Source organism: Oncorhynchus gorbuscha, linkage group LG10 (genome assembly GCF_021184085.1).
Source record: "Oncorhynchus gorbuscha isolate QuinsamMale2020 ecotype Even-year linkage group LG10, OgorEven_v1.0, whole genome shotgun sequence".
In the NCBI taxonomy this organism is placed as follows: domain Eukaryota; kingdom Metazoa; phylum Chordata; class Actinopteri; order Salmoniformes; family Salmonidae; genus Oncorhynchus; species Oncorhynchus gorbuscha.
Window position 1 is genome coordinate 65,719,643 of NC_060182.1, and position 22,178 is coordinate 65,741,820.

A 22,178-nucleotide genomic window follows, 5' to 3' on the forward strand; every position below is an offset into this window, starting at 1 on the left:
GGAATGTACACACGGTCACTGTTGGGATGAAGTCATCGATGCACTTATTGATGAAGCCAATGACTGATGTGGTGTACTCCTCAATGCCATCTGAGGAATAACAGAACATATTCCAGTCTGTGCTAGCAAAACAGTCCTGTAGCTTAGCATCTGCTTCATCTGATCACTTTTTTATTGATCAAGTCACTGGTGCTTCCTGCTTTAATTTTTGCTTGTAAGCAGGAATCAGGAGAATAGAATTATGGTCAGATTTGCCAAATGGATGGCGAGGGAGAGCTTTCTATGCACTCTGTGTGGAGTAAAGGTGGTCCAGAGTTGTTTTCCCTCTCGTTGCACAATTAACATGCTGACAGAAATTTGGTAAGACCGATTTAAGTTTCCCTGCATTAAAGTACCCAGCCACGAGGAGCGCCGCCTGGGGTGAGCGTTTTCTTGTTGCTTATGGCGGAATACAGCTCATTCAATGCTGTCTTAGTGCCAGCCTCTGACGGTGGTGGTATGTAAACAGCTACGAAAAATACAGATAAACTCTCTAGGTAGATAGCTTATCATGAGATACTCTACCTCAGGCAAGCAAAACCTTGAGACTTCCTTAGATATAGTGCACCAGCTGTTATTTAGAAAAATACATAGTCCGCCACCCCTTATCTTACCAGACGCCGCAGTTCTATCCTGGCGATACAGTGTATAACCAGCCAGCTGTATGTTGATAATGTCTTCGGTGAGCCATGGCTCCGTGAAGCATAAGATATTACAGTATTGAATATCCCGTTGGTAGTTCAATCTTCCGCATAGGTCATCGATTTTATTTTCCAAAGATTGCACCTTTGCTAGCAAAATGGAAGGCAGTAGTTTTTTTTCCAATTGCCTTCGAATTCCTGGAGAATTCCCCCCTTTTCTCTGCCTTCTCTTCACACAAGTGACGGGGATCTGGGCATGTTCCCGGGAAAGCAGTATGTCATTCACCTCGGGCTCGTCGGACTAGTTAAAGTAACAAAAGGATTTTGCCAGTTCGTGGTGAGTTAATCACAGTCCTGATGTCCAGAAGTTATTTTCAGTCATAAGAGATGGTAGCAGCAACATTATGTACAAAATAAGTTAGAAAATAAAATGTTACAAACAACGCAAAGGAGAAGAGAAAAAAACACGTAAAAATGTCAGCCTTCTTCTCCAGTTGCCCTTTGGCCCTAATCTATGGATTTCACATGACTGGGCAAGGGCACAGCCATGGGTGAGCCTGGGAGGGCATAGGCCCACCCACTTTGGAGCCAGGCCCAGGCAATCAAAATGAGTTTTTCCACACTAAAGGGCTTTATTACAGACAGCACTCCCCTCAGATGATCCCACAGGTGAAGAAATTCAATGTGGAGGTCCTGGGCTGGCATGGTTACATGTGGTCTGCAGTTGTGAGGCCAGTTGGACATTAAGCCAAATTCTCTAAAACAACACTTATGGTAGAGAAATGAACATCCAATTCTCTGGCAACAGCTCTGGTGGACATTCCTGCAGTCAGCACCCCAATTGCACGCCCTTTCAAAACTTGAGACATCTGTGGCATTGTGTTGTGTGACAAAACTGCACATTTAGAGTGGCCTTTTATTGTCCCCAACACATGTTGTACCTGTGTAATGATTAATCAGCTTCTTGATATGCCACACCTGTCAGGTGGATGGAATATCTTGGCAAATAGAAATGCACAATAACAGGGATGTAAACAAATTTGTGCAAAACATTTGAGAGAAATGTTTTTTTTTGTGCATATGGAACAATTCTGGGATATTTTATTTCAGCGCATGAAACATGGGACAAAGAATTTACATGTAGCATTATATGTTTGTTCAGTATACAAATTGTTTTAACTACCTAAGTTAGACAACCTACTTATTGGAATGTGACACATTTTCTAATTCCATTTTCTACTTACTTTTATCATGAATAGAAATGAAAACATTTTGTGTTTACATTGTGTGATTAAAAGCCCAGTGCAGTCAAAAAGTTGATTTTCCTGTGTTGTATATTCAAAATATTATGCTCTTTCCATGACATAGCTTAGACCGGGTTTCACCTTGTTAGTCTATGATCCCTTATTGATGAAACTCGTTAAATCCACTTCAAATCAGCGTAGATGAAGGGGAGCAGACAGGTTAAAGAAGTATTTTTAATCCTTGATACAATTAAGACATGGAGTGTGCATGTGAGCCATTCATAGTGCATTCGGAAAGTATTCAGACCCCTTGACTTTTTCCACATTGTTACGTTACAGCCTTATTCTAAAATTGGTTAAATAGTCCCCCCCCCTATCAATCTACACACAATACCCCATAATGACAAAGCAAAAACAGGTTTTTAGAAACGTTTAAAAATGTATTTAAAAAACTGAAATATCACATTTATATAAATATTCAGACCCTTTACGCAGTACTTTGTTGAAGTACCTTTGGGAGCGATTGAAGCCTCGAGTCTTCTTGAGTATGACACTACAAGCTTGGCACACCTGTATTGGGAAATTTCTCTCATTCTTACATTTACATTACATTTACATTTACGTCATTTAGCAGACGCTCTTATCCAGAGCGACTTACTTCTCTGCAGATCCTCTCAAGCAGGTTTTCATCAAGGATCTCTCTGTACTTTGCTCGGTTCATCTTTCCCTCTATCCTTACTAGTCTCCCAGTTCCTGCCAGTGAAAAATATCTCCACACCATGATGCTGCCATCACCATGATTCACCGCAGGGATGGTGCCACGTTTCCTCCAGACGTGACGTTTGGCATTCAGGCCAAAGAGTTCAATCTTGGTTTCATCAGACCAGAGAATCTTGCTTCTCATGGTCTGAGAATCTTTAAGCGCCTTTAGGCAAACTCCAAGCAGGCTGTCATGGGCCTTCAGTCTTGCCACTCTATCATAAAGGCCTGATTGGTGGAGTGCTGCAGAGATGGTTGTCCTTTTGGAAGGTTCGCTCATCTCCACAGAGGAACTCTGGAGCTTTGTCAGAGCAACCAGTGGGTATTTGTTCACCTCCCTGACCAAGGTCCTTCTCCCCCGATTTCTCAGTTTGGCCAGGCTGCCAGCTCTAGGAAGAGTCTTGGTGGTTCCAAACATCTTCCATTTCAGAATGATGGAGGCCAATGTGTTCTTGGGGACCTTCAATGCTTTAGAAATGTTTTGGTACTCTTCCCCAGATCTGTGCCGCGACACAATCCTGTCTCGGAGCTCTACAAACAATTGAGGACAAAAGGGTGGGGGCGGGAGGGGTGGTTTAAAAAGACCACCTGAAATTCAGCCTGTTTTTAAATTAGTCGATAGACAAATATGAGAGAGTGCTAAACCGCTCTGCGAATAACAGCTCATTTTCAGTTTTCCACTCCCCACTCAAACCACTCCGACAGCCCTAGTAAAATTCTTGCTTGAAAAATTGCTATTTGCTAAGAAGCTAATTTTTGTTCTTTTTAAAATGTTTATAAACCATTTTTATTGAAGACAATCACAGTATGGTACTTAATTGCTACCAGTAAAAACGTCTGATTTAACCTATCAGACAGATGTATACACTATATGAATACTGTTAGATATGGTGTGATTGACTGTGGGAGGAGGAGAGGAACTCAATGCAGGAGAGTGACCTCGTCTGACAGTATCACCTCAATGCTGTCTGTGCCCGTTTCTCTTGCCCAGTGGGCTATATGGAGTTACACCCATATTGCTTACACAATTACAATGCTTTCAGATCTACAAATGAAGGGCCATCAAGTGTCTAGGGGTAGGAGCAAGCATTTGTTTTTAGACTGGGCATGTGTCTGCCTTTGCCATGAATTCACAATGGGAAAAAAATTGTCACCATATTATTTCTCTGCCGAAAGTCTCTGAACACATTTCTGTCAGCTGCGCTCTAAATCAGGCTCTGTTAGTTTGTCTGCATGTTCGTTGGTCTCTCTACCTGGCACCTTCTGGTGCCTGATCTCGGTTTTTCCTCCCGCTCGCTCTCCCTCCCTGCCAGTGTTCTGTGAGAGATGCCACACACATCGCTTCTTCCTGCCTCTCCTCCAGAGGGCTAATTTCTGATTATGACACTTTGTGTCTGTCTGAGTGATTGGGGAGGGGGGTTGAATGCCTGAGCACATCCTGTTGTCCAAGGGAACGCTCCACACTAATTGTCAAGTCAAGGTTTTTGTCAAGCAGGAAGAAGGCATCACAACCACATCACTCACTGATTACTGGAGAGGGAGAGATCACCTATGTTTTCTTTTTCAGTGTGAAAATCTTTTCTTAGATCAAGGCCAGGCCCAAAAAAAACAACAAAAAAAAATAGGAAAAAAAGCGAAGAAAATATAAAAACAAGCAAGGAAAAGGAACATCTGAAATGCCTACAGTAAAACAAAGAAAAACATCACAATGAATCTTGCACAACAGGAAGCAGTGGCATGCACCCCCAGACAAAGGGGAACAAGTAGTCTTTACATGGAGTGCAGCTGCTTATTAAGTCTCACTCCTTGCATTATTCCTTTCATCCCCACTCAACCACAAAGTGATTTTGCTTTACCACTCACAATGGCAGCAAAAGATTTCTAATGGATGAATCCTTAATAAACAGTTGTTGCAGCTCAGTCTGCTTGGCCGTGACTTATAATACAATAAACAGCACATTCTATACTCTGAAAAACACTGTGGAGGAGAGAGAAAAATACTGAATATGAAAGACCTTGATTCTCTCCAATGCCATAATAGTTAAATGAGCACATATAAATGTGTTAAGAGTATTTCTTTGCATCTTGTATCGAATGTGCGTATTTAATCTGTAAAGCTTATTAAAGGCAGAGTCATTGCTATGCAAAGAGGCACCCAGCGCTTTTCTCTTGCTTTTCAGCGGAGTGTAGTGTTTGGCCAATAGGACTGCCCCCCCCACCGCCTCTCATTCTGCATTCATAACATGCAACATTTGCACAATGCATCTCTCAAAGGCTCCTGAATAGAGGACCGTAATACTCATGTAAACAACTGCAAACCAATTACTTAATGAATCAGGCCCACACATAATGAGGAGCCATACAAAGGCCTATAAATGCATTTTTTTTGCACCAAAGCCTCTGCTTTAAACTACAATCCCTCAGCTGTAGTCTAGGCTTAACTGGGAAATCATAATTATTGTCTAAGACAACAGAGAGGAAGCCATTTTTTGAGTCCAGCCACAGAGTCGTTTGATGTCACTCATCAGCTCACTGACAAAATAAAGCTAATCATAATTTTTTTTATTTTAAAGGATGAAGTAGAGGGGAAGAGAGGAAAATACATAAGGACAGGGTGAGAGAGGAATAGAGAAAGGGGGAAAGAGATGGGGAGAGAGACATTGAGATAGGGAAAGACGTGGCAGAGCATGCTGCAGTGTTATGCTTCTGTTCAAGTGCAGGGTTTCCAGACCACTTGTAGAAGCAATAAAGCGCAAGAAGTGACTGTGGTAAGTGGAATGCTTAAAACGGAAGCATCCGGGGGTGGGGAATCACAGAGGAGCAGGAAAGAGGTGCAATGGTGACCGCTCTTAGCTGTCGCTCTACAACAGATCACTCCTCCCCTGACCAGAATAGGTGTCAAGCATGCAAAACTAGTCATTAGTCTCATTTCAATAATTTATGCACAGGACCAACACGGCCACAGTGGCCAATCAGAGTGGTGTGATTCTCTCCATTTCCTCGACATTTACATGCGTTTTATCGCCTTCCCATGCTCCTTAATGACAGTGGAGACAGAGCGATCAGAGGGTCTGGAGTCTGAAATTGGCTCATGTTTATTAAAGAGGTATAGTCACTGGGCTGGCACTGGCAGACAGTAGCGCCTCAATAGAACTGGGCCATTATGCCCTTCCCTCTGCTAATAGGTAGACTGAGAGACCCGCTGGCCTGGCCAGGGAGACGCACACTTTGGGTCCTTGTGTCAGCGTGGTGCCCAGTAATCACATGAAATCAGAGAAGATTATTCCTCATAACGTTTACCCAGCCATTACCTTCCCAAATGGGCTCCCGGTGAAGAGCCGCTCTGAGGACCTACAATTGCAGATTTTGATGAAGTCGTGTTGATATTCAAATGTGTGAAAAACATGCAGCTATTCAGACGTTCTTTTCCTACCACTCAACACTTTGATTTGAGCAGCCTAAATGCAATTCAGGATGTGGGGAAGCTCTGGAAATGAAGGGATGTGTCATCTTAAAACTCCTCCTTGTAAGTCTTCTTTTCAAAACAGTTGTTTCTGATTTTCTATTTGTTGAAACACAGTTCGTACACATAGTGCAAACCATTTGGGGTCAGATTGGATTTTCCAAACTAGTTTAGTTGGCAACGGTCTGGTTTTATAGCTAGCCTCCTCAAACAAAAACCCAATAAATAGTGAGAGCAGGCTTTAGGCTTGATAACAGTCTGGCCTTTTGTTTTCATGCACAAGTTAATGGGTGGCGCCCCCTTGATCTAATGGAAATTAACAGGGAATTATGAGAGCTACATGCAGATGTACATCATTACCTTTGGTGTCTGGTGGCCTATTTCCATAAAGGGTGTGAAGAAGAACAATGTCCTTACCATGGGTAAGGGTCTTGATGAGAGGAGCGCTCAACCCTCCCAGTATTCTCTTCATAGCCATCATTTATTCCTTAAAGAGCAAACAAGACAGATCAAACATTTTGACGTGCATCTAATTACACGATAATCTATGTTGTGTATTGACATGTAGGTAAATAGACAGAGAGGAAAAGTACAGAAGACTGACAAAATAAAACCTGTACACAGGGTGGTATTCTTTATACAACACTTGTGCCAATTCTTTATAGAACATAGAACAGTGAGACATATGGTCAGTGTTGACTGATGATTAGGCCACGGTGGCTCGCTGTAGGGGTGGGGTGGTGCAGGCGCTGTCTCCCCTTACCTGACAGATCCTCCTCGTCTCCAGAGCTCTGCTGCCTCGCCTGCGTGGCAGACTGTTTAAGCAGCTGATATGCTTTTGTCTCTGTTCCAAAAACACAAAATGTCAGAGTTAAATATTGACTCAAGGCCCAGGTTTCCAACTTTCAGAGGCTGTGTGTTTGATGAGACAACACGCTCCGATGGCTGGCTCTTTGGGCCTTCTGATGAACAGTGGGTCAAAACACAGCGCAGGGCAGGCTAAGCTGTGTATTTAAGCAGTGTGCATACACACGCCAAGGGGAGTAACCGTTTCCACGACACCATAACCACCCTCCACCTTATCTCTGTATCAGGTTGGCAGGCACCCCAACTCGGAAGAGAGAGATTTTCTTTCAATAAAACACTAACTACTTCCATATACAGTGGATTAGGTCTGATATTTGAGAACTACACAGGCTTTACAATCTATAGAGCAGCTAGCTGTATGTCATAAATGACCAATTGTCTCAAGTTGATGACACTAACACACTACGGTAAATCGAAACATAAAAGCGTTATATCTGGTCGTTTTAATCCAAGTTCAGGCCAGGGGTCGAGTTTACGCATCCAAGCGTGCTATGCATAGGCAAGAATCCTTTGAACTCTGTGGGCCACAAATGTATGTTTGGCCTTCCAGAAATGATGAAACAATGGAACATTTGTATGCCAAATATATCTAAGTATCTGTCCATTGTAGTTGTCTTGTCTGTCAAATTGTTTGCTCGGACTAACAAGTGCATGTCACTTTGAGCATTTACAGCCACATTATTAACTCATTACATTTGGTTGCCCAGCAGTGGCTCCAGCCATGAAACTGGACTGGAAATGTTTCTTTTCAAAACAATATTTTTCTTTTAATTAGTTGTGAGTTGAAACTGGACTAGTTCTGTGGTCCTGCGTCCTTGGGGGTGTTCCACACATGAAACGCCCAGTAGGAAATCCCATAGCCTAGTGTAATAAGAAATCATTTTGAATTTCTGAGATTCTGGCTGTGGACTAGTACACAGGCCGCTTTCAGATCCCGTCTTTTCAAGTCTGCTGCTGCACAGCATTGTTTATAAGATAATGAGAACCAATGACAGATCTTTGGCTACACCCCGGTGTCCTGACAATTAAACAGCTGCATTATGCGGGGCGCGAATTATCAATTTGGCCTCGGATCTGCTCTGGCCGGCTGAAAACACGCACTGTTTCTCCAATATAATTAGAGGAACTGCACAGCTCTTCAGGTGGGACTTTGACCCCAGATTCACCTTGATCATCCTACCACAGCCATCCATTTAAAAAGAGCCCATTATCGGCTGCTGTGGGAGGAAAACAAACGGCACACAAGAACTCTGAATGCAGGGCTCGGTACTGCCTTTTTACCTTTAATAGGAATACTTTCCACGGGGCTCTCGTCTTGGCTGTCCTCTTCACCACTTTGTAGTCCTGTAAAAGAAAGGGAGGCCCACACAGAGCTCAGAGACAGGGGGAGGCTAGGCTGGGACTCTGGGTTTCCCTTTGTCTGAATAGAAGGCCCTATGAAGACTGAGGCTGCCAGGGATTCAGAAAGAGGCCTATGGTGAAAGTGTTGCGATTCTTTGTCATATGGGGGAAGTTTCCTTTCAGTGCAGCGATTGCTCATACTTAACAGAAATGGCACCATTCTACAAACGCTCACATCCCAACCTCTCTGTCTCACTGGGCAATTACAGACTTTCCTCAGTTTGAAATGTTGTGTAAACTTAAGTTGCAGTATGTGCAAATTACTTCTGATTATAATTTTTTCAGTCTAAAAACATTCGCATCATTGGACAGTGTCATAATCACAACTTCCCTCGTTACTTTTAGTCTCGAGGCTGGCTATACAGTTTCATTATCATAACCGAGTGATGCATCACTACAAAGGAGTAGCACATTAGCTAACAACTGCCCATACCGAAAATGGTGAAAGAGAGGGATAATGACCTTGCATCCCTGAGGCACCGTGCTCCTGAGAAGGTCTGGCTGGTTGGACCTCCGCAACGCTGTCGTTGAGGAACGAGGGAAGGCCACAAGATGAAGACTCACTCTCCACCGTGGGGCACTCCTCACTGGACCGGGACAGAAGTGTCCTCAGCAGCACTTTGGCCTGCAACCATGGCAAATTTAAACCACATAACTGCTCCCACATTGTGAAGGGAGTGTCAAATTGAACTCCTAACGACTAAACAAGTAATCTACCCAGGCCTGGCTGTGGTACAGAGTACTGCACACATCCTGACTGTGACAAAGAAAATAACTAGAAATTCTCTCTGGTTTAAGCAAAAGAGATTATCCTCTCTCTCTTTCTACTCTCCCTCCCTCCCTCCCTCCCTCCCTCACACACACTCCTCTCATCCATGAGATTAGACAAGTGCCTAAAGAACGCAATCATCCTCGCGTTAACGTGAAATGCGTTAAGTTATCTCCACTTGGCGGAGAGGATTGAGACAAACTGCTCTCTTCCTTCCTCTCAACTTATCTCCCGGGAGACGAGGACACACACAATTAAGAAGAGCTGCTCCATGTGAGGAGGAGGAGGGAGATGGACACGGTGATTCCATTCACCGTATCAAACCAGCCATCATCATCATCATCATCTGAGCGATAGGCCCTCTCTTGTCTTCAAAGCCTGCCTCTCGGCTCAGACGGCCCTTCACAACTTTTAATGAGCGTTAATATGAAGGGGAAGATCAGGACGATTTAGAAACAGACAAACCTGTACAATATTAGTTGTGATCGGCAGGTCATCGGGAGACTGATAGCGTGTACAGGCTTTCATATCCTGAGAGGAGAACAAACACCCAATCTGATCTTTTCTTCCTACTCAACACTCACAATCCAAAATGTCCTGATCCCTCCTCGTGATATTTCTCTTTTTAAATATATTCCAAATGCACCACGTAGTGGAGAGAGCTCTCACAAACCACTGCAATTGAAATATCAATGAATGCAACGGTTGGCCCTTCAATATTCAAAGGGTCTCTGAGTGTGCATGCGAGATGCATGCGCCCGTTGGTCACAGAGTGGTGAAGGCTGTGTGGCAAGACGTGAATGGAAATTCTGTTTGGGCTCGTGTGTGAGAATGAAGGAGAATAATCTGTTGTGTGGGTTTGTGAGAGGGAGAGAGAGGGGAGAGAGGGGGGGCGAGAGAGAGAGATAGGGGGGAGAGAGAGATAGGGGGGGCGAGAGAGAGAGACGAGAGAGAGACGAGAGAGAGACAGAGAGAGAGACAGAGAGAGGTTTACACTCAGGCTCTTCCTGATGCGCTTGGACATGGTGATCAGGATTGCGGCACCTCTTCTCTTTGTCAGTCATATTTTTAAGAGCCTCTACAGCCTCGCAAGAACCCGAGCTAAAATGTTAGCAGCCTTTTCAGGAGATTGGACACAAATAAGATTTATTTTTTAAAACTGATTTATATTGAAAGAAAGAAATATTCCCCACTCAATCAAATGTTAAGAGATTAATCTGTACAGACCTACTCATTGATTTGTGATACAGTTGAAGTCAGAAGTTCACATACAGTGGGGCAAAAAAGTATTTAGTCAGCCACCAATTGTGCAAGTTCTCCCACTTAAAAAGATGAGATGAATTTTCATTATTAGGTACACTTAAACTATGACAGACAAAATGAGAAAAAAAATTATCCAGAAAATCACATTGTAGGATTTTTAATGAATTTATTTGCAAATTATGGTGGAAAATAAGTATTGCCTTTAAACAACTTGGAAAATTCCAGAATATGATGTCATGGCTTTAGAAGCTTCTGATAGGCTAATTGACATCATTTCAGTCAATTGGAGGTGTACCTGTGGATGTATTTCAAGGCCGACCTTCAAACTCAGTGCCTCTTTACTTGACCTCATGGGAAATCAAAATAAATCAGCCAAGACCTCAGAAAATTAATTGTAGACCTCCACAAGTCTGGTTCATCCTTGGGAGCAATTTCCAAACGCCTGAAGGTACCACGTTCATCTGTACAAACAATAGTACGCAAGTATAAACACCATGGGACCACGCAGCCGTCATACCACTCAGGAAGGAGACGCATTCTGTCTCCTAGAGATGAATGTACTTTGGTGTGAAAAGTGCAAATTAATCCCGGAACAACAGCAAAGGACCTTGTGAAGATGCTGGAGGAAACAGATACAAAAGTATCTATATCCACAGTAAAAACCAGTCCTATAATCGACATAACCTGAAAGGCCTCTCAGCAAGGAAGAAGCCACTGCTCCAAAACCGCCATACAAAAGTCAGACTACGGTTAGCAACTGCACATTGGGACAAAGATCGTACTTTCTGGAGAAATGTCCTCTGGTCTGATGAAACAAAAAATAGAATTGTTTGGCCATAATGACCATCGTTATGTTTGGAGGAAAAGGGGGAGGCTTGCAAGCCGAAGAACACCATCCCAACCGTGAAGCACGGGGTTGGCATCATCCTGTTGTGGGGTTGCTTTGCTGTAGGAGGGACTGCTGCGCTTCACAAAAGAGATGGCATCATGAAGTAGGAAAAATTATGTGGATATATTGAAGCAACATCTTAACATCTTCTCAAGGGTAGGGGGCAACATTTGGAATTTTGGATGAAAAGAATACCCAAATTAAACTGCCTTCTACTCAGGCCCAGAAGATAGGATATGCATATAATTAGTAGATTTGGATAGAAAACACTCTAAAAGGTTTCCAAAACTATTAAAATAATGTCTGTGTATAACAGAACTGATTTGGCAGGCGAAATCCTGAGAAAAACAAATTCCTACTTCCTGAATGGATTTGATGCCATTACAGTATCCATTGACTTAGGACTCAAATTGCAGTTCCTATGCCTTCCACTAGATGTCAACAGTATTTAGAAATTGTTTCAGTCTTGTATGAAAAATGAGGGTGTAAGAGCAGTCTGAATGAGTGGACCCTGCCGTGTCACAGAACTTTTTCATGCGCGTGACCAGAGAGTACCTTTCTTGTTCACCTTTTATATTGACGAAGTTATTGTCCGGTTGAAATATTATTGATTATTTAGGCTAAAAACAGCATCCCACATACTCTAGAGAAGACATCAGTCAGGAAGTTAAAGCTTGGTCGCAAATGGGCCTTTCAAATGGACAATGACCCCAAGCATACTTCCAAAGTTGTGGCAGAATGACTTAAGGACAACAAAGTCAAGGTATTGGAGTAGAGTTCGACCAATTTTATGATTTTTCAACGCCGATACCGATTATTGGAGGACCAAAAAAGCAGATACCGATTAATTGGCCAATTTTTATTTAATTATTTGTAATAATGACAATTACAACAATACTGAATGTACACTTATTTTAACTTAATATGATACATCAATAAAAATCAATTTAGCCTCAAATAAATAATGAAACATGTTCAATTTGGTTTAAATAATGCAAAAACAAAGTGTTGGAGAAGAAAGTGAAAGTGCAATATGTGCCATGTAAGAAAGCTAACGTTTAAGTTCCTTGCTCAGAACATATGAAAGCTGGTGGTTCCTTTTAACATGAGTATTCAATATTCCCAGGTAAGAAGTTTTAGGTTTTAGTTATTATAGGACTATTTCTCTCTAACATTTGTATTACATATACCTTTGACTATTGGATGTTCTTATAGGCACGTTAGTATTGCCAGTGTAACAGCATAGCTTCCGTCCCTCTCCTCGCCCCTACCTGGCCTTGAACCAGGAACACATCGACAACAGCTACCCTCGAAGCAGCGTTACCCATGCAGAGCAAGGGGAATAACTACTCCAACTCTCAGAGCGAGTGACTTTTGAAACGCTATTAGCGAGCACCCCGCTAACTAGCTAGCCATTTCACATCGGTTACAGCAGCCTAATCTCAGGTGTTGATGAGCTTGAAGTTTTAAACAGCGCAATGCTTGAAGCACAGCAAAGAGCTGGCAAAACGCTCGAAAGTGCTGTTTGAATGAATGCTTAACAGCCTGCTGGTGCCTACCATCGCTCAGCCAGACGGCATTATCAAATCATAGACTTAATTAATACATAATAACACACAGAAATACGAGCCTTAGATCATTACTATGGTCGAACCCGGAAACTATCATCGAAAAAGCAAGACGTTTATTCTTTCAGTGAAATACTGAACCGTTCTGTATTCTATCTAACGGGTGGCATTCATAAGTCTAAATATTGCTGTTACATTGCACAACCTTCAATGTTATGTCATAATTACGTAGAATTAAGGCAAATTAGGCGGCCCAAACTGTTGCATATAACCTGACTCTGCATGCAATGAACGCCAGAGAAGTGACACAATTTCACCAGGTTAATATTGCCTGCTAACCTGGATTTCTTTTAGCTAAATATGAAGGTTTAAAAATGTATACTTCTGTGTATTGATTTTAAGAAAGGCATTGATGTTTATGGTTAAGTACACATTGGAGCAAGGACAGTCCTTTTTCGCGAATATGCACCGCATCGATTATATGTGACGCAGGACACGCTAGATAAACTAGTAATATCATCAACCATGTGTAGTTAACTAGTGATTATGATTTTTATAAGATAAGTTTAATGCTAGCTAGCAACTTACCTTGGCTTACTGCATTCGCGTAACAGGCAGGCTCCTCGTGGAGTGCAATGAGAAGCAGGTGGTTAGAGCGTTGGACTAGTTAACAATAAGGTTGCAAGATTGAATCCCGAGCTGACAAGGTATTAGTATCGGCCAAAACGATGTCCAAAAATACATATTTCCAATTGTTATGAAAATTTGAAATCGGCCATTCCGATTAATCGGTCGACCTCTATATTAGAGTGGCCATCACAAAGCCCTGACCTCAATCCTATAGAAAATGTGTGGGCAGAACTGAAAAGGCGTGTGCGAGCAAGGAGGCCTACAAACCTGGCTCAGTTACACCAGTTCTGTCAGGAGGAATGAGCCAAAATTCAGCCAACTTATTATGGGAAGCTTGTGGAAGGCTACTCAAAACGTTTGACCCAAGTTAAACAATTTAAAGGCAATGCTACCAAATACTAATTGAGTGTATGTAAACTTCTGACCCACTGGGAATGTGATGAAAGAAATAAAACATTCGCTCTACTAATATTCTGACATTTCACATTCTTAAAATAAAGTGGTGATCCTAACGGACCTAAGACAGGGAATTTTTACGAGGATTAAATGTCAGAAATTGTGAAAAACTGAGTTTAAATGTATTTGACCAAGGTGTATGTAAACTTTCCGACTTCAACTGTACATGTGTCAAATTAACAATGACAACCCTGAGCACACAAACAAAGCAAGCAACAGAGGATTCAGGAAGGAAGATGAGTAGCAATGATGGTACCTTACTCTTATCTCAATCTTTCATCCTCTGTGGGCCTGGTGAATAGTCTGTCATTTCATGGCCGGTTTAATTGGGCATGCTCTGCTGCAAGGTCAATGAGTAGGGAATTTCAAAGACTCCCGCCTCTGTTGTGAAGAAGGTCTAATGGCTGCCTCATTCACGTGGGCCTGGGCCACAGCAATACTTCAGCTAATAACAAATTAAAGGCCTGTGTTTTTCAGGACAATAAGCCACAGGATGAAAGGAGTCTGGGCAGAGCCTGTTATTTGCGATTAGCACATGGGTCAGAGTTTCCTTTGGCCAAGGTCACCCTGTGTAGCAATCTGACGAACGGGAAGCACTACATTTCACACACACACAAAGTGTGAGTCTGTCTGTACAGATGTTTTATCCGGGTCTCCTGAGTGGCGCAGCAGTCGAAGGCACTCTGCATCGCAGTGCTAGAGGCAGAACTAGAGACCCGGGTCACAACCGGACGTGAACGGGTGTCCCATTGGGCGGCGCACAATTGGCCCAGCGTTGTCTGGGTTAGGGGAGGGTTTGGCTGGGGCCTTTACTTGGCTCATCGTGCTCTAGCAACTCCTTGTGGCGGGCCTGGAGCCTGCAGGCTGACCTCGATCGTCAGGCGAATGGTGTTTCCTCCGACACATTGGTGCAGCTGGCTTCAAAGTGAAGCGGGTGGGTGTTAAGAAGCGCGGTTTGGCGGGTCATGTTTCAGAGAACGCATGACTCAACCTTCGCCTCCCGAGCCCTTTGGAGTTTGCAGTGATGAGACAAGATCGAAAATAGAAAAAGGGGTTAAAAAAAATCCAAATTATATTAAAATAAAGAAATAAGTATATCCTCGTAATGCATGACATGTTCTTCCTGAGCATGACAGAGTATGTACTGTAAGAAAAGGTACTGTACCCTGAAGTGTATTGTGAGATGCATACCTTGGCACTATAGGAGGCGTTGTATGGCAGCAGCAGTGGAGTGAACAGCTGGACGAGGCGCTCGGGGGTGAGGACATGGTAGTCCTTCAGCAGAAGGGCGTGCTTGAACCAGCGATCCCACAGAGGAGCAGCATCAGGGGGGAGACGGGAGCTGCAGCATGGAGGACACGATGTACCGTGAGCGAGGATCACAGGCTTGTATCTTACCACAGTAAGATACAACATAAACATACTTTATTACAGTGAGAGAATGCATTTATACATATACTGTCCATCTATATAGTGTAAACACTCCAAATATAAACAATTATGGAGTTGGGTCATTCATGCATGTAATGGTGAGAAAGAAAAACACAATGAAAAGAAACACACAAGGTGTGCCTAAAGAAAAGGTAGCGTTGTTTGACATCTTGATATATTGACCAAAGTTAGCTTATTTTATATTTGTGAATTGAAGTTAACCTAATGACACATAAGTTGGCTACATACTGAGAAAAGGTCAAGCGACCACAGTAGGGTATAAAAGATACTGTATCTCAAGACACTTTCTTTTTGCCTGAATACAATAAGGTATTCAGGCATAGCAGAGCTTGGAGCTATGGTTCAAAATGGAGCTCCTCATTATCAAAAGAAACCAGTCACAGATAGGGCATTTCATTTGCTCATGACATTCACACACACACAGAGTTACTGCTTGAGGTAACACCAATGACCTTTACATTTGTGGAGGATGGAGATGTGTTCACGGACATTCAATTCAAATCTCAACCTGTTCTAAATATGTGCTTCCCCTCTCCTCTGAACTCCAATCAAACCTTCAAGAAAAATGCACAGGAACTAATCTGCTCTTTGTCTGAAAAGTGGAATTCATCTTTGAATCGGTTCACTTTTCATTTGGACGGTGAGATTGTCTATTGGACTCGGTCACTTTTAGAGCACTGATATCTCTGCTCAATGACTCCATTATAGCTCACATTTACTACAGGAGCAGAGTTGAAAATGTTCCCGTCTTGACTCACTCAGACTTGATGGAATATTTAGCAAATATAATACTAAGGGACCCTGAAGCAGCAACACAAGACCAATTGAAGCATTTTTCTACCTGGGTTTTTACAGCACATACATGCCGTCTTAAATAATTATCAAGTAAGTATCCAAAAATAATATCAAAAGCAATGAATAATTTTCTCTAGAAAAACAAAAGGACGCAAAGGAGAAAATAAACATTCTGTACATGAAGGCTCAATTTCAAAGGGTCGTAACATTACTGACCAGCATGAACCTGAAGATCATTTTAACTGCCTCACCTAACACACACTTCTATATACGATTGAAAAGAAATGCATCAAATTATACATTTTCAAAACAGTGACATCAAAAAAAAAAAAAAAAAAGACTTATCTGGTGCTGAGTTCAAAGAAGCCTTACCTTATTTTCCTGGGCTCAGTGGTGGACCAGTTGGAGCTAACTAGCTCTTCGGGTAACAGGCAACCCATTGACATGGTCCATGACAACCTCTGAAGCTGGTGAAGGACGACTGCTCCACATGCATCAAGGTCCTCTCCATTCAAGCCTGCCCTGGCGTTACAAAGGCTGACGAATATATAGAGCGGAGTGAGCCATCGCCATGGAACCCGGGGTTCAGCCTAGCAGCCCACAGGTCAGGAGTATAGAGCACAGCAGCTGTTCTCAGTACACCCCATGTTAGGGATGAGCCCCAACACACACAAGCCCCAAACACATGGCAAAGGCCACAGCAAGAGACAAACGCACACAATCCACCGTCTTGACAACCAGGTGACCGTAGTTCTGATCATTCTGGCAAAAAGGCAAGAAGTTGGGAATGTTATTTCCTTCCCTGCGATTCTATTGCAAACACTTATTGATAATAAAACATTTGTATCTTTATCCTCTTGTACAAAAATGTAATATATTTAGAAAAGTGTTCACTTTCGTTTCAAATGACACATAGCCAGTGCATTTCAATGACTCCCAAATGCCAAGAGGACCATAATTCAGCAGCAAAGTGTGGTTACTATGACAATCCTGTGTCTTTGAAAAACCCTTAGAAACCAAGATGTGCTGCAAGAGCATTGTTGGTGCCAAGTGATGACACTTAATTTAAAGTGAGAGCCCTTGGCGGCAGGCAGGTTGATACATTTTCCCCAGATCCATGAACACTGGTTGATAATGAAAATAATTGCAGCCAAACTCAAGGCAAAGACCAAAATCGTTTCTAAATACGGAAAGAGCTTACCTGATCACTTTATTGCGTTTGCTATCGCCAAGTGACGAGACACAGTACACACTTCTTTCTCCTCTGTGGAATCGTTGTTCGATGCTCTCCAGTAGATGGAAGAATCCCTCCATGGACAGTCTGAAAGAACATGTATATCAAATGAAGACACAGAAACAAAAAGTATGACTGATTTGAACCATACGTGTTTACAGATTTTTCCTCTCTCTGTGTGTGTTTAAGGGGTCAAGGCACTATGGTAGCATTTGTATTGACTGACATGTTAACCAATGTCAGAGATGGGCCTTCAACCATTCAATTCGATGTCAATTGATGCGGAGTGAATACCAGGCAGGAAAATAAAGTGCCTCAGCACTGGGTACACAGCTAATAAACTGAGGGATTAGGAGCATAGAACAAAACTGTTCTTGTGTCTCATTTCAATATAACAGGTGCCTGGAAATTATTATAGAAAAACATTAATTTCATCCATATTCGGACAGCTAACATAGCTCAACCTCCCAACAAGAAAAAACCCAAGATGATTTCTTTTGGTGAGAGATTTACACTTTAATCTGGCCATGTGAGGCTGTAAAATGAGAAATGGGTGCCTAATGCATGTGGATTGGGGGAATCCATCTCTTTCTTGAACATTAAGCTCTGGGTGGCCCTCATTGAATTCCCCAGAAACCCCAACCGAGATCCTGAGCCCCCCAACATAAAAGGGGCAAAAAGAATGTATGACAATCTATAATGGGCTCCGGGGTTAGAGGTCAGCAAACAATTGCTCCTTCCCTTTTGCAGGTTGTTTCCTGGTAACATCCTGATTAAGCTGGCAGCTTGAATTATATCCATGACATGTAGTGCACCATCCATCTGCGCTAAGTCCTCTTCAATGCAGCTGAAGTAGCATGGGTAAAAGCTCTGCCTTTTTTCCTCCCGTCAGCGTGGGCCTTGAAATTGTCATCAACTTACTCTACATTTTATTTGTCAGTGCTCTTCAAAAAGGGACCTTTTAACTAAAAAAAGGGAATTAGTTGTGTGCACCAAACCTCTCCGTATTATTGTGAGGGCTTCACCGCGAGGTCTCACACACAGCAACACCAAACGTGTGGTATGTCTGAGTCTCGACATCATCAGGAGTGTATTATTACTAAGGATGGAGGGGGGGGGTCAGCCTCTGGTGAGTGATATAACACTGACACTGTGTACAGTAGAGATTTCACCATGATTTCCTAAAATGTAATGGTCTCAACATGAGTGATTGGTGTCAGATCACTTTCAGGGCATTTCTTTCACACACAAAGAAAAGGGAAAATGCTGGAAAATACTAATAGTTGTATCAAGTGGAGAGACCTGGTTAAACAAATAACACTGTACAATAATTCTCACTATTAAACGGTTATATGTGAGAGTACACAATAACCAGTCAATTCAGACTAACCAGTACAATCCAGACAGCCTTTGTCCGTTTGGAACCATTTCTAAGTAATGCCCTTGATTGAGGGGGTTCGTACTCAGACACTTCATATAGCTACAGAATCTCCACATGATTTTTAGAAGAAAAAAAACCATCTCACAGCTGACATAGCCATGACGTTGTTGTCTTAACAACATAATACAAGTCATTCCCAGTCACCACAAGAGACATTACACAGCATCTTCTAATTATGTACATATTTCCATCGTTACAAAAAAGACATTCAATTACTTTTTAATCACTTATTTGTTAATATTAAGATAATTTTACTGCACTAAAGAGAGCTTACAGGTAAGCATTTCACTAGCAGTGTATCAGTGTTTCTTTTAATTTTTTACTTGTCATGTTTTGTGTGGACCCAAGAAAGAATAGCTGCTGCTTCTGCAAAAGCTAATGGGGATCCTAAATAAATAAACACTGCATCCCTGTGAAAGACTCCAGCCATTACGATGAGCACTAAAGAAAACCCAAGAGGTTTTCTGTTCTCTACTCCCTCACCCAGGTCACACCAGGGGGAAATATAATGGAATAATGGAATGAATTGCCAACGCTTGTTTTCCTGCCTGGGAGCTGAATGGGAAAAGCGATATAAACTCTAACCTTGACGTTGAGTGAGGCCGCGTGGCACTGGAGACAGGCTGCTCTGAGCGTCACATCAAAGCTTTGTGCCCCCCCCCCTCATACACAGGGCTCCATGTTAACAATGGAGAGCTCAGATTCTCCCCTCCCCATCGCCGCCACAACCAACCACTCTACAGCTTCTCTAAAGGGCACAGTGGAACATTTAAATAGAGTACACAACATCTAAACAAAAACATTCATTGTTCAGGTTCTAAGTACAATCATTTGTCTGTTTTATTTTCATTCCATGTCAAACTTCAACCCTGATACCAAGCAAACAATACATTTTTGTTGTTGTAGCAGATCAAATGTTAAAATAGTTTGGACTGTAAAAAGAAATGCTGTATTTTGGTGGCCTTGGAAAACATTTGTACAATACACATGTACAAATGGAAGATGAGGCCTATGCATTGAGGAATATACACCCATACATTGCAAAATCTAAATCACAGACAAGCTACAGTTATTTATAAGAAATACCTTTGAGTTTCACCCCCAAACAGTTACTTGTCTACCAACACATATACGGAGAATTATCTTAACACACCGAGGAAAGATGCGTATTATAGCTACGTCTATAGCCTGCCATCAGACTTTTTTCAGAGGACAGGAAAGATCTGGATTAATGGACAGAAATTGTCACTCTGTTCACTGTGCAAGCCATCACAAGCCATCCTTAAAATCAGAGGACACCAAGCGCTGGATTTCATAGTGTGAGTGCCTGTCCACATGCCCACCCTCCAGAACACTCTATGGAGCCACAAATGTCCTCCTCCACTGAGACTTCCTGAGGTCTCCCAAGCAGAAAATTGCTCTGTTACAGCATTATCTTGGATTAAGGCAATAATGTTTGTCACGGGTCCTAAACCCTCCCTATAAGGTGCACTGGGGCTAAAGCGGCTGCTGCTGAGAAGAAGTGAGTGCGGTGGGTCGTGTGGAGCGGGACTCCCACCATCCTCTCTGGCGGCTACAGATGTGGCGCAAGTCAACTGTCTTGAGCAGAATCCCCAGTGCAGCTTAGCTATCCTGCAGCCCAGTTCAGCTTGGCCACTCTGGAACATGCTCATGTAAAGCTGTAGCTTCACTGCTTTAGCCTGCCCCTCTGTTTAATTTACTCAACAATAAAACTGAATTAAACAGATAGGCTGGGAGGTAAATGTAGAAAAATGTTTACAAAATAAAAAATAACTGTGTTTGTTATGATGGCTGACATAAGGGTTTAATTGAATGTCCTCAAATGAATAGACAGTTCTTTCCAGTGCAGTGCAACACTTCACTGAGACCGAAATGTACAGTACATAAGGAACTCCTACCTTTTCAATGGGATTTCTGGAGACGTGGATTCGCTACGTGATTCTGGTCTGTTCCTAGGCTCTGGAGTGTCCAGTGATTGACTGTGAACACTGGCGCTGCGGAGCTCCCTCTCGCTGGGTGGAATAGCACTCCTCTGTGGTGGGCTGTCTGTCCTCCTGGTGTGGCTGGCTGTATGGACTACACCCTCTGGCACCTTTGGTAGCTCAGCCAGGTCAGACTCAGTCAGGGAGGTGGACAGGTCACTATCAATGCTGGTCACTGACAGCTCCATACTGGAACTGGATCTACTGAAGGTTTCACTCTTCTCTAAAAACACATAAACAATAGGCTATTTGAATCAGTGTGTATATGTAGCATTATAAGTCAAAATATATGCATTTCAGCAATTCCTTAAAAGGAACACGTTTCAATCAGATTGCTAAGGAATAAAATACTAGCTAGTACAGTGAAACAACGTACAACATACAGAGTCTGGATATCTTCTGGCATTTAATATCTTTCAGTAATAAGATCACCAACCTGGCACATCTTGAGATTCTTTTCCCAAGTCAGTTTGAGGCAGTGATCTTTGCAGAACTCTCTCCACATCTTCTTTTATGCTCTCCTGATGACCAGACCCTCTACCCAGAGTGTATTCTGCAGGTGAATTCCTGTCCCACATATGGCTGATAGTGCTGGGCGATGGGCTATTCTTCTCAGGCCTCGTCAAGGTCACCCGAGGTGAAGTCAGTTGTTCATCACCTCCAAAAGGCACGCCGGCGCTGGCTGTTAAGGTACGAACAGATGGAACCACTGCCGCCGTCCTTTCATGTTTGTCACACAAATTACAGCCGTCGGGGGAATCGTTTGAGCCTGAAATGTCAACTGATAAAGACGCTCCGCTGTCGGCAACGACCTCTCTGGAAACTTTGGAGTCATTCGAAAGGCCACTTTGCAGGCATTCCGAGACATGTGATGGATGATTTGGCGAATGACGCTCCGCTTGTCGTAAGTGTATACTTGCGGTAGCATCTTCAGCCGCGGAACTTCTGGAGGTCTGGCGACCCATGAAGATTACAGATGGTTGGCGTAAACCCCTGGCCTGTGGTGAGGGGGACTCACCCTGAGGATGGCAATTCAAAAATCTGCCTGAAAAACAGGAAACAATTTTTTTAAAAGGTAACCCATTCACGGTTACTCAATGTCAAATAGCAAAATGTTTATCAAAAGCAATGCATTTTGGAGATCATATCTAGGGATACAGGTGTATTGTGTAACTCCAGTTAAACTGACTGCTAATTCATATCATTATGCTCAAATCCCCAAGAGCAACATTTTTTCTTGTCACAGTCCACATTCCAATTTGAG

At 42.7% G+C, this 22,178-nt stretch overlaps 1 protein-coding gene across 3 annotated transcripts in view; it reads right to left on the reverse strand.

The window, feature by feature from the left end:
* The window catches only part of kiz (kizuna centrosomal protein), a 40,092-nt gene that overhangs the window by 12,167 nt on the left and 5,747 nt on the right, over positions 1 to 22,178 (reverse strand). For all 3 annotated transcript variants that reach the window (XM_046366666.1, XM_046366667.1, XM_046366668.1), the window contains 9 exons: positions 21,351 to 21,959; positions 20,831 to 21,137; positions 17,438 to 17,557; positions 16,609 to 16,773; positions 15,181 to 15,331; positions 8,877 to 9,039; positions 8,295 to 8,357; positions 6,910 to 6,990; positions 6,564 to 6,633 (listed from right to left, as the gene is read on the reverse strand). In XM_046366666.1, the coding sequence (XP_046222622.1) occupies positions 6,564 to 6,633; positions 6,910 to 6,990; positions 8,295 to 8,357; positions 8,877 to 9,039; positions 15,181 to 15,331; positions 16,609 to 16,773; positions 17,438 to 17,557; positions 20,831 to 21,137; positions 21,351 to 21,879 (1,649 nt within the window). In that variant the 5' untranslated portion in view covers positions 21,880 to 21,959. The remainder of the gene's footprint in view (positions 1 to 6,563; positions 6,634 to 6,909; positions 6,991 to 8,294; positions 8,358 to 8,876; positions 9,040 to 15,180; positions 15,332 to 16,608; positions 16,774 to 17,437; positions 17,558 to 20,830; positions 21,138 to 21,350; positions 21,960 to 22,178) is intronic.